General features: G+C 41.6%; 2 protein-coding genes across 11 annotated transcripts in view; one reads left to right on the top strand and one right to left on the bottom strand.

Moving 5' to 3' along the window:
* Positions 1-525: 525 nt before the first annotated feature.
* Positions 526-8,073, bottom strand: ANAPC13 (anaphase promoting complex subunit 13). The gene is made up of 3 exons (XM_019437133.2): positions 7,962-8,073; positions 5,375-5,500; positions 526-917 (listed from the first exon to the last, which is right to left on the bottom strand). The coding sequence occupies exons 2-3, from the start codon at positions 5,471-5,473 to the stop codon at positions 792-794; spliced, it is 225 nt and encodes a 74-aa protein (XP_019292678.1). The 5' UTR covers positions 5,474-5,500; positions 7,962-8,073; the 3' UTR covers positions 526-791.
* Positions 7,946-16,702, top strand: part of CEP63 (centrosomal protein 63) — a 68,966-nt gene continuing 60,209 nt past the window's right edge. For 3 of the 10 annotated variants that reach the window (XR_008422579.1, XR_002076670.2, XM_019437080.2), the window contains exon 1: positions 8,222-8,499. Coding sequence is in view for 6 of the 10 variants with exons in the window: in XM_019437080.2 (XP_019292625.2) it covers positions 8,339-8,499 (161 nt within the window). In the remaining 4 variants the exon portion in view is untranslated. Of the gene's footprint in view, positions 8,055-8,091; positions 8,202-8,221; positions 8,500-10,715; positions 10,754-16,702 lie in introns of those variants that run through there. The other 7 variants (XM_019437129.2, XM_019437125.2, XM_053903796.1 and 4 more) reach the window with 6 other exon arrangements.

Below are 16,702 nucleotides of genomic sequence, written 5' to 3'. Positions count from 1 at the left end.
GGGAAAGCAGAGATACCTGCCAGATAACCTTTAATCTGTAAACTTATCCAAAGTTTGAAAATGCCATGGGGAATCTTAGGAATCCCACCAATGAGCCAACAGGATCATCTAGACACGCGTTCCACCTGCAGGTGCTACAGGCCATTGCTCAGACTGGCTCTCAGAGGGAGGCACAGGACAAGTTAACGCTCTCCTTACATCTGGCTTCCTGTCTTTGCCCATCCCTCTTGTGTTTTTAATCACCTGTGTCACAGGACACGTGTAAGTAGTTGGCATGTGTTAAACTCCAAGTAGAGCAAAATCAGAGTTAAAGGCAAATGTCGAACCACTTACATTCAAACACAAGCTAGTGAATGAAGAACTTTCGGTTCAAGGGCCAAATATTCTGCATTCCTGAGAAATCTGTTTCTCATTCTGTTAAGTATTTTCACATTGCACTTTGCTTCCACAAACTAAGTGGGTGTACATTTTTGAGTGTAGCTTTATCACTTCAAGATCTGAATTAGGAGAATGAAAGAAAATATGTAGTTTTTAATTTTTTTAATTTTTATTTATTTTAGAGAGAGAGAGCGTGCGTGCATGTGTGCACCTGGGGAAGAGGCAGAGAGAGAGGGAGAGAATCCCAAGCAGACTCCACACCGTTAGCATGGAGTCCGATACAAAGCTCTATCTCAAAAACGGTGAGATCATGACCTAAGCTGAAATCAAGAGTTGGATGTTTAACCACTGAGCTACCTTAGTGCCCCTACGTATTCTAAAAAAAAATCCGTCCATGAAAAGGGAGCCAGGTGTTAGTTTCCTACAGGGGGAACGTTCTCATGGAGGTACTGTAAGGCCAAGTCGGTCCACTTCATTTCTTGCTCTTTAACAGATTCTGTGGTGCCACCGTTGTCCTGTTCCGGTTCAGGAAGCTCATTCTGAAACGGTACAATGGACATTCAGAACACTGGTATATTCTGCATTAATAAGCCCCTTAAAACTCAAGAGTACTTAGAATTAAAACCTGTGAGTTCTTAGAAACAGGCAGCATAATTGACAGAAATGTATCGTAAAGAAAGAACTAGGATAAAAAAACGTGAGGAAATATCACATATATCGCTCACATGTGCCCTGATGTCTGTAGTAGGGAACAGTAGCACCACGACTCTGGCGGTTGTGCAAGAGGCAGTGGTGGCAGAAGGATGAGAGCACAGGCTTTTGGAAGCCACTGGGATCCAAGCCCACAATGCCACCCTTTGCTGGGTTACCTGGGCAAGGTATTCAAACTCCTGGAGCCTTTGTTTTCTCTTTGGCAATGGGAGGAAAAAGGAGCCATCACCTCATAGGACAGCTATGAAGACCAAATGAGATCAAGTAAATGAGATCAAGTGCTCACCACTGTGGGGGCCATCCAGTGCTCAAGAAATAGCTGCTGTTATTACTAGTGGCTAGGATCACTGAAAAGACCCCCTACTGACTCTTTTCTGGGGAGGCTGCTTTAATAGAATACCACATTTGCTGGAATATTCCTTAAGCACAAGAAATGTATTAAGATAAAACAAAACAAACTATCCTGTCCCCAACATGCTCAAATTATTATTAAGTGGCAAGCACTGAAAATGTAACATGATAGGTGAGACTTCCCTCTAGTGATGGAGCATAGCAACATAAATCCTGCAAATGACCAGTTCATATCCGGCCAGCAATTTTCTTAGAATGGTAAATCATGGGCCACACTTAGTATAGAATCTGACATATAGATTTTTCAGCATGAGATTTAATTTACATGTAACACTGTATAAGTTTGAGGTATATGACATGATGATGATACATGTATGTATTATGAAATGATTATTGCAATAAGGTTAGTTAACATATCCATCGCTTCACATAGTTAGTTAACCATATTTTTGTATGTGTTGAGAACTTTTGATAGTTTCCTTGGAGTTTAAATTTAAATTTAGTACTACCAGGATTTTGCTTTGCACCAGAGTTCACTGACACAAATATATGTCTTTTTAACTACCTGAATTTACACCTTTTGAGGGGGGCAGCAAAGTGTTACCCGATACTGAGACTTAGGATTTCCCACTGAATTCCATTTTGCAGTATATGAATATAGTAATGTTTTTATCCTTTAAAATTATTCAAAATAGTGGGGCCCCTGGGTGGCTCAGTCGGTTGAACACCCGACCAGCTCAGGTCATGGTCTCACCATCCATGAGTTTGAGCCCTGCGTTGGGCTCTGTGCTGACAGCTCAGAGCCTGGAACCTGCTTCAGATTCTGTGTCTCCCCCTCTCTCTGCCCCTCCCCTGCTCATGCTCTGTGTCTCTCTCTGTCTCAAAAATAAATAAAAACATTTTAAAAAATTTGTAAAAATAATTCAATATATATAAAATGATTTACTTACAGTTTGTACGAGTATTATCTGAACCACATACATCTTGTTTTACAACATACAACATAATACTGAGATTCAAACACATCTGTACAAACTGCAAAGAACTATCATTTACTGTAACACAATGATACATTCAAACTTAAAGAGGAAGTTTGTTTTCAATAATTATTTATAGCTGACAAAGCATAAACAAGTCCTTTGCTAATGAATTATGTGATTGGCAGACAAGCAACTTTACTTAATTTCACCTTATCCGTGGTATATGTTCTGAAATAATGTCTTTCATTTGGTCACTACTGTCTCTTGCAATGAATGCCAAGGTTAAAAAAAAAAAAACCGTATGTGCTTGGAAAACAAACGCACAGTATCCTGAGGTATCATAAACCCAACCATCAATTATATGCTTTACTGCAAAATGGCCTCGATTCTTGGCAGCTACTCCTATGAAAAGGCAGAGTCCTCTTTCCCCAGTTTCAGGTTGGGACTGGCCAAGTGCCTTACTTTGGCTAACACAGAGCAGCTGCAGTGTCAGTGGGCTCGCTGTCAGCCTGAGCTCCAGGCAGCCTCACCGTTGGTCTCCCGCTGCTCTTGGAACCCCGAGACAGCCATGTGCAGTCTAGGCTAGTCTGCTGGATAATGAGACTTGGGCCTAAGCACCTCGCCATCCCAGCTGACGACCTGCTACCTACCAGATTATGTGACAAGTCCCCCGATGACCCAGCCTCCAGCTGGCCTGCTGGCTGACTGCAGAGCACAAGCAGATCCAGCAGGGATCAAGCTGGCAAGGACTGGAAGACCCTCTGAGCCCAGCCACAAAATCATGAGATAAACTGCTATTGTTTCAAGCCACTCTGTTTGGGGGAGATTTGTTAGGCAGCAACAAAAGCTAACCAGTACACACATTGCCTCAGAATCACAAGACACAGGAAAAGACACAGATTTGCAAGCAGGCTAGGCTACAGCCTGGATGTTAGCATGGAAATTTCTCTCCCTCAACCCCTTCCACAGCAATGGTCCCCAAATCCTGCCATGAGCCTGTCGAGAATTAACCAACTCCCCTCCAGTGTCGTGCCTTTGTTCAGGCCCTCCTCCCCTGCTGATACACTACTGCAATCACTTCCTTACTGGTCCCTCTGCCCAATCATTTGCCCTTTTCTCCATGTCACATATCCTCTAACAACACTGCTGAACTGATTTTCCAAAACTCAAATTTGAGCATGGCAGATTTCTATTTTGAAGACCACTCATTCCTGGCTATCCTCAGAATGAGGTTGAAGCATCGCATCAAATACTCCTCTCAAAATCTGGTCCAAGCCCATCTTTTCTGCCTACCTTAGATGACAAATATTTTCTCCATCCACAGTGAATGTCTCACCATCTCAAGCCTTCAAAACTCTGAGCCTTTGAACTTCTGTCCCCTCTGTTGGAGTGCCCTTGTCTATCCCCACTAAATTTCTGGCCCTCCCTTATGGCCAGCCTAAATATTATATTCTCCCTAAAGCCCTTCCTGATGCCAAATGGGCAATCAGCCACTTCCTATCCTATGTAGCTGTTTACAACCCATTTATAACACTTACTGTAATTATTTATGTATGTTGCCTCTCTAGCACCCCAGGGGCAAGAACTATATCTGACGTTCACATAGTCTTATGGCATACAGTAGGCTTCAAAAAAATGCTTGTCGAATGAAAAAACAAGTTTACAAGACAGGATCTGCAGCCTTCACACAGACCTAGGTAGGAAGTCCCAACTTACCAGCTGTCAGGCTTTGGACAAGTTCCCCTCTCTGATCCTATTTCCTTACTGTAAAATAGGGATAACACTACTACTCTTGCAAGGGTGTTTCAAGGGCTAGAGATAACATACATGAAATCTCAACCTCGGTCCAAGGCATAAAACTGGTATTGAGTAAGTGACAGCTATAATTCTCATTATGCACTCTCTTTTGACTATTTTTCTAAACTTGAACTAAGCTGTGACTTATTATTTAATATGTGTATTATTCATTGAACATATTATCATCTCTTAACCTTAAATGAAAATGTAGGTGAGCTTAAGTTTATTTGTTGGTCAACAGCAGTAGCAGTCTACTTGTAAGCTGTATTTCATTAACAGCTCCTCTCAAGGCACTTGGCATGCTCTACAGAAAAAGTTCCCAGAGCCTGTTCTCTTTGTTTTTTGTTAGGCCTCTATGACATACATAGGATTTTAAATAAACATTTATAAATGCAAAACTTTTATGTTTTATTTTTAAAAAATGTTTATTTGAGAGCAAGAGAGCGCTTGTGAGTGGAGGAGGGACAGAGTGCAAGGGAGAGAGAGAATCCCAACATGGGACTTGATTCTATGAACTGTGAGATCATGACCTGAACCAAAATCAAGAGTCGGACGCTTAATCAACTGAGCCATGCAGGCACCCTTACAAACGCAAAAACTTTTAGATCATTTATTATTACATGAGGTTCAACAAACTCCTTGCAGGACAGTTCTCCAGAGATCAGGAAAGAAAAGAGTATCGCAGGGCCCTTTTGGTCTAAATGCAAAAAAGCCAGGTGTCTTTCAAACATTTTCCAGGAAACCTAGGATAGGTGTGTATTTCAAGAGTGTGTCTCTAAAGATGTCAATTGATCAACTACAGGTAAACAAGTAGGAAATACACAGTAAATGCCACTGCTTCGTGTTCCACTCCATCTTGTGCATTAAGGTCTCATTATCTGGTTTACTAGCTTTGGTGCAGTGGACAGAATGTGGCTCAGAAGGCTTGGGTTCCAGTCCTGGTGTGACCCCTAACTGAACTCCTCATATCAGCTCTCTGAACCACATTTCTCTACAAATAAAAAGGTCAAGCTATCCAGGGTCTTCTAGAGTGAGAGGAGTCCACAGCTTTCATTTCTTTGCCCCACTGTTTTATTTGTCCATTGACATCCTACATCTACTAGCACACTCCAGATCATACGTCTAAGCCACCATCGCTGGCACAAATTATAGCCTACCAGTGGTATTGCAACATCTTCATACGGCAGCTTGTCTTCTCGCCAGGCATCGTCAATCAAATCCAAGATCCTTCCATCTCTCTGTACCTCACTGTCCATTCTCCTGCAGCTTTGATCTTGTCAGATCTATAAGCCAAAGAGGTGACTTCTTAAACATGAAGGCTGAAGGGATGATATAATCTAGCACTAGGACTCCCCAGGCTTTTTAGCCTGGATGTGTCTTTTGGTGTAACATCACCCTGGGAAATGAGAAAGACTCATCTTCTCATTTGGGTCAGGTGACAACTTATTTATAAGATCACAGTCTCTCCGTTCTGCCTCCCGCCCCCGGCCCTCCCCGCTGCTGAAGGATGCTTTATAGCATATATAGGACAGAAATCAGATATAGCTCAGTTGACAGACCAGTGTGACAGTGTGACCTTATGTACAAGGCCACGGTATATCTAGAGTGTAGCTTTTCTCTCCTAATATGCATGTTCACCTTTCCCTGTTCGGGATGCCTTTGATGAATCCCTGATTCATAACCAAATCTCCTCTCTGTCCCCTTTAGCCTTTTCCTGAAATATTTCTACAAGTCTCCACCTGCCTTGGCTCTAATATTAGCATCCTTAGACACAGGAGCTAAATGAACACACTGAGATACTGAACTGGGTCACACAAAGTAACCAACTACAGATCTGACAGAAATCCTGAGCTGAGTTTGTAAAGGAAAACTGCCTCCCTTCTTAAAACAGTGCCCAACCAGAGTTCTGAAAGGAGCACCTCCCAGTGAACAAGAGTAGCAGGACCCCATGCTGCCCATTTCTGCTTTCCTTTGGGGTTCCTTCCTGATTTTTTAATGCTGTACTCCCTTCAATGCCTGGACCAAGTGGTCAAGATGTTACTTAGCTCCTTGGCCATAGCTGATTCTCCATTTTTCTCCTAAACAGCTGTAGCCAGCATGGAGAAAACCTCTGGTTTCCCTGTTTCCAAGTTTGGGCTCTGCTTCTTCATTATGGGTTATCACCCTACTGTGCTTCCTGCCACAAAGTAGCCATCCTGATGGCCTGGAAGCCAATGGCACCAAAGGCACTTCCAGTCACTCCTAGTTTCTGAGGCTATGAACATTCACACAAGGAACAATCTTTCGGGGTGGACCCCAACTCCTTCAGACAGGTCTGTGCTTGTCCCCAACAGCATGATTGCAAGATAGCCCTAATGCCTAGGTAGTAATTACACAAGTTAGGTGGGATAAGAGTTTTTGACCTCATGGTAAAGATCCAGGCAAAACTGAAGCAGAAGGTATCCAGCTAGTTCTGTCTTCAGTGAAACAGATGAAGCCTTGATGTTTCACTCAAGAATTAATTCAGTACTACCCAGTAGATAAAGCAAGTATAAGGATATTGACTTTAGGAAATTTACATACAGTTCGTTATATTTTTGGAATCCCTGTCCCTTAAAAGCCCCTTTTCCTGCTGCCATTCCTTTGTCCTTGCTGCTGTCCCCTGGGATACCCTCATTTCTCTAGTTGATCAGAACTAGTTAATTTTCCCAGTCACACATAGATTGTGTGACTTTCTGTGAAGTGTTTTTCAAATCACTCTACCTTTAGCAGGCATTCTGCCCTTGAACATTTCCTTCTTGTCCTTAGGATCCACCTAACAGGTTAGGTAGTCTTTCCAACAGTTTGCCAGGTATCCTTGTCTCCAATTAATATGTGTAAATTTTGCAGCAAGACTCAGCACATCTTTCCCAAATTTCGCCTCAATCTTTTTTTAGCCGTCCCTCTTGGAAACACCACTAACCCTGCCACACTTTCCAGACTTTGCACGTAAAAGCCTTTTTTCCCCATCACTAACGCCTACTTTTCCTTCCAAACTCAACACTGGGATCAGCTAATCTGGTCAACATCCCATTTCCAGAGTCAGACGCTAATGTGCCTTCACTCTTCAGGGGCTGGAAGAGTGGAAAGCATTGTAGACCCTCAATGTCCCACACAAGGCCCGCTGTCCCAAGCACTTGCCACACTCGACAGAACGAACCACTACTACCTTCCTGAGCAAACTTTTCTTACACATTTAACAGTCCCAATGCCTGGAACGCTCTTTACAATTCCTTTGTTTCCAGCTAACCCCTAGTCAGTCTAAAAAACTTGGCTCCCAGGTCGTGTCCCGCAGGAGCTTGTCACACTGCTCATTACATGGTTTTCCTAGACCCTCGGTGCGTCCGATCCCCGGAGCAGGGGCACGTTTTATCTCATCATTGCACTTTATCGCTCTGGGAACAGGTAATTAACAAGATCTAAGTGGGACGGCCTTTTCTCCCTTACTAGAAATGACCCTCGCAGGCCACCACCATCCGTAAAAGCGGGGGGTGGCTCAACAGTCCCGGCTTCCGGCTCCAAGATGGATACACCAAATGTGGAAGCGGGGGAGGCCCAGAACCGCCACGGAAGTGCCTTTGCACCCGACCACGGCGTGCACCGGGGAAAGTGATTGTGAGGATGAAGTGAAGCCATCGGCCTCCACCCACGGGAATGGGGAAAGGGCGACGCTGAGGAAGCAACGCGTCGGCGTCCCTCCAGACTAGGGGCGCAAGAAAGTCTTACCCGCGCGGGACCCAGCGCCGCACCCGCTTCTACCAGACCCCACCCTCAGCATCACGTGACCCAAGCCCTTTTCTCTCCGACTCCCGGATGTGGGTGAGCCCATTTGTTTGCGTGGAGGGGAGGTCTGGGAGGACGCAGCTTCGATTCAAAAGCCAGCGGGCAGTGGGCGGGACGAACGTGGAGACAACGGAGGCTGGACGTCGGGTTGGCGGAGACGCGCGTGCGCGCCCCCGGCCGGAGGTAACGGCGGGAAGTCTCGGGGGCGCGCTCGCGGCGGCCCGGTAACTGCTTGTGCGCTTGTACGACGGGCGAGGGGCGGGCGTGCCCTAGCCCGGAGGCAGCCCTGGCTGCGGTGGCGCCGCGGGCTGCGCGGCCGTATGGCCCGGGGCTGGCCTCCGCAGCAGCCCGCCGGCCACCAGCCCCGCCTTCGCCGGCCGGGGTCCGCTGCGGCGCCCCGCCCGTCCGCCTCGCTTCGTGTGCTGTGCGGACCCGCGAAGGCGAATATGGCCCTGCCCGGCACACCGTCCGGGCCAGCCAGGTTGTCAGCCCCTCCCCCGAGGCCGGGCCGGCTGGAGGGCGGCCGGGGGCGGGGGAGGCGAGCTGCCGCCGAGCCCTCGTTTTCCGTGGCGGAGCCAGCTGCGTGCCGCTCTTCCTCTGCAGAGGAGGAACCCCCCGGCACAGCCCTCCCGCCTAGGCTGCTGTACCTGGTTAGCTTCCCAGCATTGTTGTGACAGGCCCGTGACGGCACCTGATGCCGGTTCTCTAATGGGGGTGGGGGGTGGGGGGGGGGGGGACTTAAGCAGTTTTTGAAGTAAGTTAATGTCAGTACAGGAGGTACGGAAATGTGACAGAAATCGTGAAGGACTGAAGTTACGGATTGCTCCAAACAAATCAGGGGTGGGAAATAATCATATCATAGAGTGAGGGTTTAAAAGGGACAGTTCCTTAGGAGCACTTCAATCTTGAAGATACTTGAAGACAGGAAATTCAAGCTCAATGTTTTTTTTTGCGTCCCTTAGAACATCAGAGAGTAAAAACGAGTCTGCTGGTAGTGACTAATCTTCATTTATAGTTAGAGTACCCTTATTTCCACAAAGTAGTTTTCGTTGAGCCTTACATCGGATTCATTAAATTGTTTTATTCCTTTAATAAAGCAGTACGGTAGGGTAGGTGCACTGCTGTTATAGTTACCCACATGGTTGCATTTCATTTTATAGCTATGGAGAGGAAGTCCTAGTAAGGATCATCAACTACATGCAACTTTCAGATATTTATATTTAAACTTATAGCTGTAGTTTAATAAAGTGTATTCTCTTATTTGAAATGCAGTACCGCCTTTAGATTTGTATCAGCTTCTTACCATTTATATCATTATCAGTGATCAGTAGAGTAAAAATGAAATTAAAATGGGTTAGAAAAAAATTAAAGTGAAATGAGTAGAGATTTATAAACATTTAGACACACCGTCCTTTAAAAATGTATGTAGATTCAGGTTTTACAAATTATTTTTAATAAATGTATCTTAATTGTACTGAGGCCATTTTTCTCCCATTAGAAGGTGGACTTTTGCTTTGTCCTTCCCGTTTTCATTTATGTAGTAGTGGTGGCCAGTTGAGACAGCATCAGTAATCCACTCTATTAGAGATCGCTACTTCAAAAAAAAAACAAGTCAACTTGATTTGAAATTCATCTGCAGCCAACATGAACAGTGGTTGCAGGGATTGAATTTATTTTTATGTTAGTTTTTTTTTTTCCTCTGAAAGTTAAATTTGCTTTTTTGGTTTTATAAAACCACAATAGTGTCATCATACCTGTGAAAATTTATAAAAGTACCACGATGTCAATATTCAGTCTGGGTTGCTTTTTCCAACTGTCCCTTAAATGACTGTTTACAATTAGTTTGTTTGGATCAAAATCTCGTAGAGATCCACATGTTGCATTTGGTTGATACATCATTTAAATCTTTTTTAATAGAGCAGTTCCCTCATGTCCCTTTCTCCCCATAATAGTCTAGAGTTAACTGATTGTATCCGCATAACATCCTTTAACATGTACATCCCTTTATTTCCTTTAAACCAGTAGTTAGATTTAGAATCACACGGTCCAGTATAGTAGCCACCAGCCAGGTATTTAAATTAATTAAAATGAAATCAAATTAAAAATTCAGTTCCCTAGTTTCATTAGCCACATTTTAAATGCCTAATAGTCACAAGTGCCTGGTGGCTAACCTTGGAATGGCGTAAACATAAAATATTTCAATAATCACAGAAAATTCTGTTGAATAACACTAGAAGATTAGATTCAACCTTAATTTTTGTTTTTGTTTTTTGTTTTTTTTTGGGGGTCAGGGTGGTGGGGGCAAGAAGATTTCCTAGGTGGTGCAGTAGACAATCTATTGCATTAATTATCAGAGAGGCATGAAATGCCTGAGTTGTCTCTCTTGTGTTAAGATTGAGCAGTGTAATGCGTTCAGGTATTGTTAGCCCAATCCATCCATCGTGAAATTCCCTATGAGCTTTTCACTTAATGGGGAAATCTTTTCATGGATCTAGATTGCCTGTATCCATTATTGCATTAGGGATTGCAGAATGCTGATATTCTAATTCTCTCATTCCTTCAGTGTTTATTAGCTGGAAATCTTTTATGAAGAACAACTCTCCCCCACCAGCCATTTGACTACCATCAACTATTTGAAATGTAGTTTGTACAGGAAAGGCAAAAAAAAAATGCTTAATTCTTTCCCTCTATTTTCAGACTACAGTAATGAGTTGGTGGCCTAGCAACCTCCAAAGGTAACCATGAGGGTTTTTGCATTTTTTTAAAAAATCATCATGGACTTGAATATATTTAAACTGTTTCAACTTACTGCAATTTTGTTTTTTGTTTTTTAATACCCAAATTTTCCTACCTTTGGGTAGTGGCATCTCCTTTAAGTTGGCTCCTGTCCACCTTGATATGACTAGTAGCCTTTGATAATTCCCTTTTTTCTGGTAAAAGCATGTTCCTCTCTCATTTATACATTAATGGCCACCAAAAAGACCTGGTTCCTTTGAGTAGAAGATGGTATTTAGAGACCACAGCCTGGGTGTTCTTGCTGCTAGTTTGGTCAATGGCTCTAGGATTTACGATGGCCAGAGTTAGAAAATACACTTATTATCATTTATTATTTTTTAAATATGTATTTTTGAGAGAGGGAGAGCATGCGCGTGTGTGCGCGTGTGCACACACACACACGCGCGCGCGCACACACACGTGAGAGAGGGGCAGAGAGAGAGGGAGAATCTGAAGGAGGCTCCTGTCAGCACAGAGCCCGATGCGGGGCTCAAACTCACGAACTGTGAGATCATGACCTGAGCTGAAGTCAGATGCTTAAATGACTGAGCACCCAGGCACCCCAGAAATACATTTTTTAAAACAAATATACAGAATTCACACTGATTATTTACATTTTAGGGTTTTTTTGTATTTGTTCTTATATGTGTGTCTTTTTGTCTTGCTGAAAATCTTAGAACCACATTAGGTTAACATAATTACTTTTTTTCCTTATCCTATATTCTACATATTGGTTTTAAGTTAATGATATCAATTTTATTATTAACCATATGATTCCTAATAGTGTTTAGGATTTCTTTGCAGTTCTTTTTTATCTTTAATATATATCCCACTTGGGCTATGTACAGTAAAACTTGCATTTTAAAGGCATATGAAACAATTTGCTATATGGTTTGTTTGCCAACTTGATATCTAGTTGATACTTGTTTCATTTTGTTTCCAATTTTTAATACTCCTTTTTTAATTTGGATTTTTTTATATATGTAACAAATTAGCATAGTTCTCAAAACAAGTATCTGTAAAACAGAGATATCCAGACAAGTTTAGCTTTCATTCCTCTTTTCTCCACCCTGTTTCCCTTTGTTATAGGTATCATGTTTACTGGCTTTGGATTTATCCTTTGATAAAAACAAATGCATTATCTACTTGCTTTCCCCGTCTGGTAATATATGCCTTGTAGATCCTTCCATAGGAGTATGTTGTCCCTTTTGACAGCTTCATAACATTCCATTGGTGGATGAATATTCAACTAGTCTCTCTCTCGATAGGCTTTTGTGCTATGTCCTACTGTTGCACATTGTGCTGCACCGTGTGTCCTTGTGCATGTGTGACTTTGTATTTTTGCCAATGTGTCTTTGGGATAGTTTCCTAGAAGTGGCATTGTTGGGTCAAAGGGTAAATGCATATTTCTCAGTTGCTAGGTATTGCCAAAATCTCTACAGAAGTTATACCATTCTGTGTTCCAAATTTGCCTACCATGTATGTGAGTGCCTGTTTTTCCATAGCCGTATCAGAGTATATTGTTAAACGTTTGAGCTTTTGTTAATCTAAATATAACTTTCTGTATTTTAAATTTGTATTTCTCTTACTTGTGAGACATCTTTTCATGTTTTGTTTTAACTTAATTAAGTTTTTATTTTCATTTCAGTTAGCATACAGTGTTACATTAATTTCAGGTGTACACCTTAGTGATCGGTACTTCCATACAACACCTGGTGCTCATCACAGCAAGTGCCCTCCTTAATCCCCATCACCTATTTCACCCACCCCTCCACCCATGTCCCCTCTGGTAACCATCAGTTTGTTCTGTATAGTTAAGAGTGTTTCTTGTTCTCTCTCTCTCTCTCTTATCCCATTGCTCATTTGTTTTATTTCTGAAACATAGGAGTGAAATCATACGCTATTTATCTTTCTCTGACTTATTTTGCTTTGCATTATACTCTCCATCTCCATCCATGTTGTTGCAAATAGCAAGATTTCATTATTTTTTATGGCTGAATATTCCATTGCATGTACATACCACATCTTCTTTATCAATTGTTGGACACTTGGGCTTCTTCCTTATCTTGGCTATTTAAAATAATGCTGATATTTTCATATGTTTAAAGTCATTTGCATTTCTTTTTGTGTGAACTGCTTGTTCATATCTTCTGCCCATATTCTATAGATTCCACCCCTGTCTGGTTTTTATTTATTTATTTATTATTTTTTCCCCTCAACTTTTAGGAAATTTTTATATATTGGATAATTTACCCCTTGTGATAAAACTTTCAAATACTGTTATTTATCTTTTGACTTTGCTTATTGGCATTTTCCCTATGTACAAGTGTATCTTTATCTACTCTGATTTCTCGGTCTTTCTTCTTATTCTTTCTGGACTTTGAGTGATAGTTTGGTCAATGTTTTAAAATTTCATTTTTATTTTGGAAAATTTCTTTGATACTTTGTGTTTTTTCCCTTAAGTTTAAGTAGGAACCTTTCTGAGGAATGATAAGTTATATTGATTGCTTATTGGAACAGCCAGTTTATCAGCCATAGTAAATCTGACAGAACCATATGTCTTTGTAATCATAGTAACACCAAGACAGGTAAGGGACAGAGCATTGTTACCCTCCTTTAAATGAGACGTGATGGGTAGGCATAACCCTTTTATTAGTACATATCAATTCATAATTCTATCTGGAGTTTTATTTTCTTACTGTGTCCCATTTTGTGAGTAATTTGATCTTGGGCATATACTCTGAATATTTTTCCTGAATTGTAAAATGAAGAGGTTAAGTAAGAGGCCTTCAGATCCTTTCTAGCTCTTAAATTTCAATATACTAATGAATTTCAAAGCTGTGCCTGTTATTAGCTATCCTATGTGGATTCTTTTTCCCCTAAGGCTTTAGTGTCTTTTCTCTGTTTCCCACCCTGCATTTCCTTTAACTCTCCTATTCTAGATTTCACCACTTTAAAACAGCCTTTATTCCAAAGAAAAGTTGTAATTAATAACTTAAAAAGAGTTAACCATTAATAGCTTATGTCTGTTGATGTCTTGGTCTAACTGCAGAAATGACCATTGTAGAGCTACACCGTTTCCATTTAACCACATTTAGCATTTTATGTTAGTGGCAAGGAGTAGCAGATGATCAAACAGTAATTAAATTGGTATTTAATTTTATGAACCAAGAATATCTAACTTTATATCATTATCACATGGCACAGGCAAAGAAGAAAGCAAAGTGACATAATACCTAGAGTTGAATGAAGCTCAGTTTGGCTAGCAAGGAATCAGTGATCTAGCCATGAGAAACTCAAATTAGAAAAGTCCATAGAAAATCTGGGTCCTTGCTGTTTACCTGATCCCAAGAAATGAGAACTGATGGTGTTTGGCAGCTATTCAAATAGATGGTGAAGGTATTGGTAAAGAAACACACTAGTAAGATTATTTTCCACAGAGAAGGTTGATGGTTCCCCCACTCCACCATCATCCATTTTTTAAAAACAGAAATGTCTTTGTTTTCATCTTAAACCATTTTTACTTCTGAAATGGCAGTTTTCCCAGATGTGGACTATTTTCATTATTGTGTTACTGCCATCTGGTGTCCATGGTGTTGAGTTTGCATTTTTCCTGTATTCAGACTTTTTCGTGTGGTTTCATTTATTGCCAGTAAGACACTATTAAAGCAAAAGAAGATATGAGGGTATTTTTAGATCTGAAACTGTAAAATATATAAACATTGCACATTGGTTGCGACTTGGGAGTCGCACTGCCTAGGTTTGATCCTAGGACTATAATTTGTAGTTTACTGTAGTCAAGATAGCCTCAGTTTCCTCAAAGTAGTGGTATCTTTTATGAGCATGTGAAGAATGAATTTGACTGTATATACAACGCAGAACAATTGAGCATTCAATGGCTGTTACCTTCTGTTATAAATATTGTTAGTTATTAATAATATCCAGAAAATGTTAATGTATATTAGTAAATGTGTATTATTAATACATTAATGTTTAAGAATTATGTGACCTAAAAAAGTATAATTTTACTGATCATAATTTTGAATAACTGTAGTAGCACTGTCCTTAGGAATAGCTGTTTCTTTCTTTTCCTTTTTTTAAATTTTTTTATGTTTAGTTTTGAGAAAGAGAGAGAGCCCATGAGCGAGCAGGGGAGGGGTAGAGAGAGAGGGAAACACAGAATCTGAACAGACTCCAGGCTCTGAGCAGTCAGCACAGACCCTAGTGCGAGGCTCAAACTCACAAACTGTGAGATCACGACCTGAGTTGAAGTCAGACACTTAACTGACTGAGCCACCCAGGCTCCCCAGGAATAGCTCTTTCTTACAGATTTAATAAATACCCATGTACGGTAGTCAAGAGCATGCTACTTACAGTGCACATTTGATGGGCTATTAGAATCCCATGAAACCTTGGAGATGATAGTTCATACCCCCTCATTTTACAGATGCAAAAACTGAAGTCCAAGGACACAAAGCTGCCTAGTTGCAGAGCAGGGCTATATCTTGGGTTTTCATCTACATGGTGCTATGTGAACTATGCACTGCCTCTCAGCTCCCCAGAGGGGAATAAAACATGGAATGTAGTTATACTGTAATTAACCATATGATGGTTTGAAAGAAAGTGGATTAGAACATGACATTCTTTTTCTTTAGGTTTTTATTTTATTTAATGTTGGTGTAATATAATGGGAAAACCAACTGGAGAAAAACCCTCTGTGCCATATTTGTGCACAAACAGTTTAATACTCCTGTTAGTAACTTTAGAAATAAATGCAAATAACATGCAGTAGTTGTATTTTCCAATCTTTCATTCCTCTCTGTGTCTCCAGGACACCCTGTTCTCGCCTCTGTCGGTACATTTGTCACATGGGGGGAACATTTTGGGTTTAATTTTTTCTTTCTCAAACTGGACTATTAATTCCTTGAAAAGGACCATTTCTTTCATCATTATGTACCTGTGGTTAGTACAACACTGAATTCTGTGTTAAATGAAGGAATCCCCTTCTCTTGTCTTTATAATAGATGAGGCGTTAGTACAAAGGGGCAGAACCTCCCACCACAGCCTTTGAGAATTCCTTAAAGACTAATTCAGGGTTGAGCCTTTGAAGGGTTAAGGAAAAAAAGTAGTTCCTCAGGAATGAGGAGTGGTTTGACATTGGTTAATAGTTTTGTAGAGGGGAAGAAACCTACAACAGGTACTTCTTATTGGCAGGCACTTCCAAATTTAAGGGTAATCTTTCCCCTGTCCTTCTCACCTTCCTTTCTTTATGGTGCATCTTTACCTTTCTATGGCAGTCTGTTCTGTCTCCTTCCGTTCTTCTCTGCTAGACTCTCCTCTGCAGTTCTCCAGCTATGACCAGGTTGCACAGAGGGATAGGGAAAAGGGAGGAGAGTTGTGATAAGTTCAGCCAGAAGCATCTAGCATTTGCCATCTGAAATGCTACACTAAGCTCTGGAGCTGCAGAGGTGAATAAAATTCAGTTTCTGCCCTTAAGGGTTAAATAGTAAGGAAAAAGTGTGCAAAAACCTCATTCCCTGTGTAGTGTAACTCCTATGAAAGAGCTCTTAAGGACTCGCAGTGGGGGAAGCACAGAGGAGGGAGGACCCGTAGGGCTGCCTTTGAGGGAAGGGAAGGTGTTCTGGGAAGCCTCACAGGCCTGCCATTTCAAGGGTGGGTAGGATCTCTCGTGATGGACCAAGGAGTTCAAGCTCAGGGCATTTAACCTTTTTATAGTATTAGTCTCTTTTTTAAAGGGCAGCGATCTTTACCTCTTTTTTTTTTTCTTTAAGTCTTTTCATTTATTTTGAGAGAGAGAGAGTGTGCCCGCATAAAAGGAGGGCTAGAGAGGGAAGGAGAGAGAGAGAGAGGGAGAATCCCAAGCAGGCTCTGTACTGTCAGCTCAGAAC

This window comes from Panthera pardus, unplaced genomic scaffold (assembly GCF_024362965.1).
Source record: "Panthera pardus isolate Hobbes unplaced genomic scaffold, ASM2436296v1 HiC_scaffold_16, whole genome shotgun sequence".
NCBI classification, from domain to species: Eukaryota; Metazoa; Chordata; class Mammalia; order Carnivora; family Felidae; genus Panthera; species Panthera pardus.
This window is presented reverse-complemented; position numbering and strand designations above follow the sequence as displayed.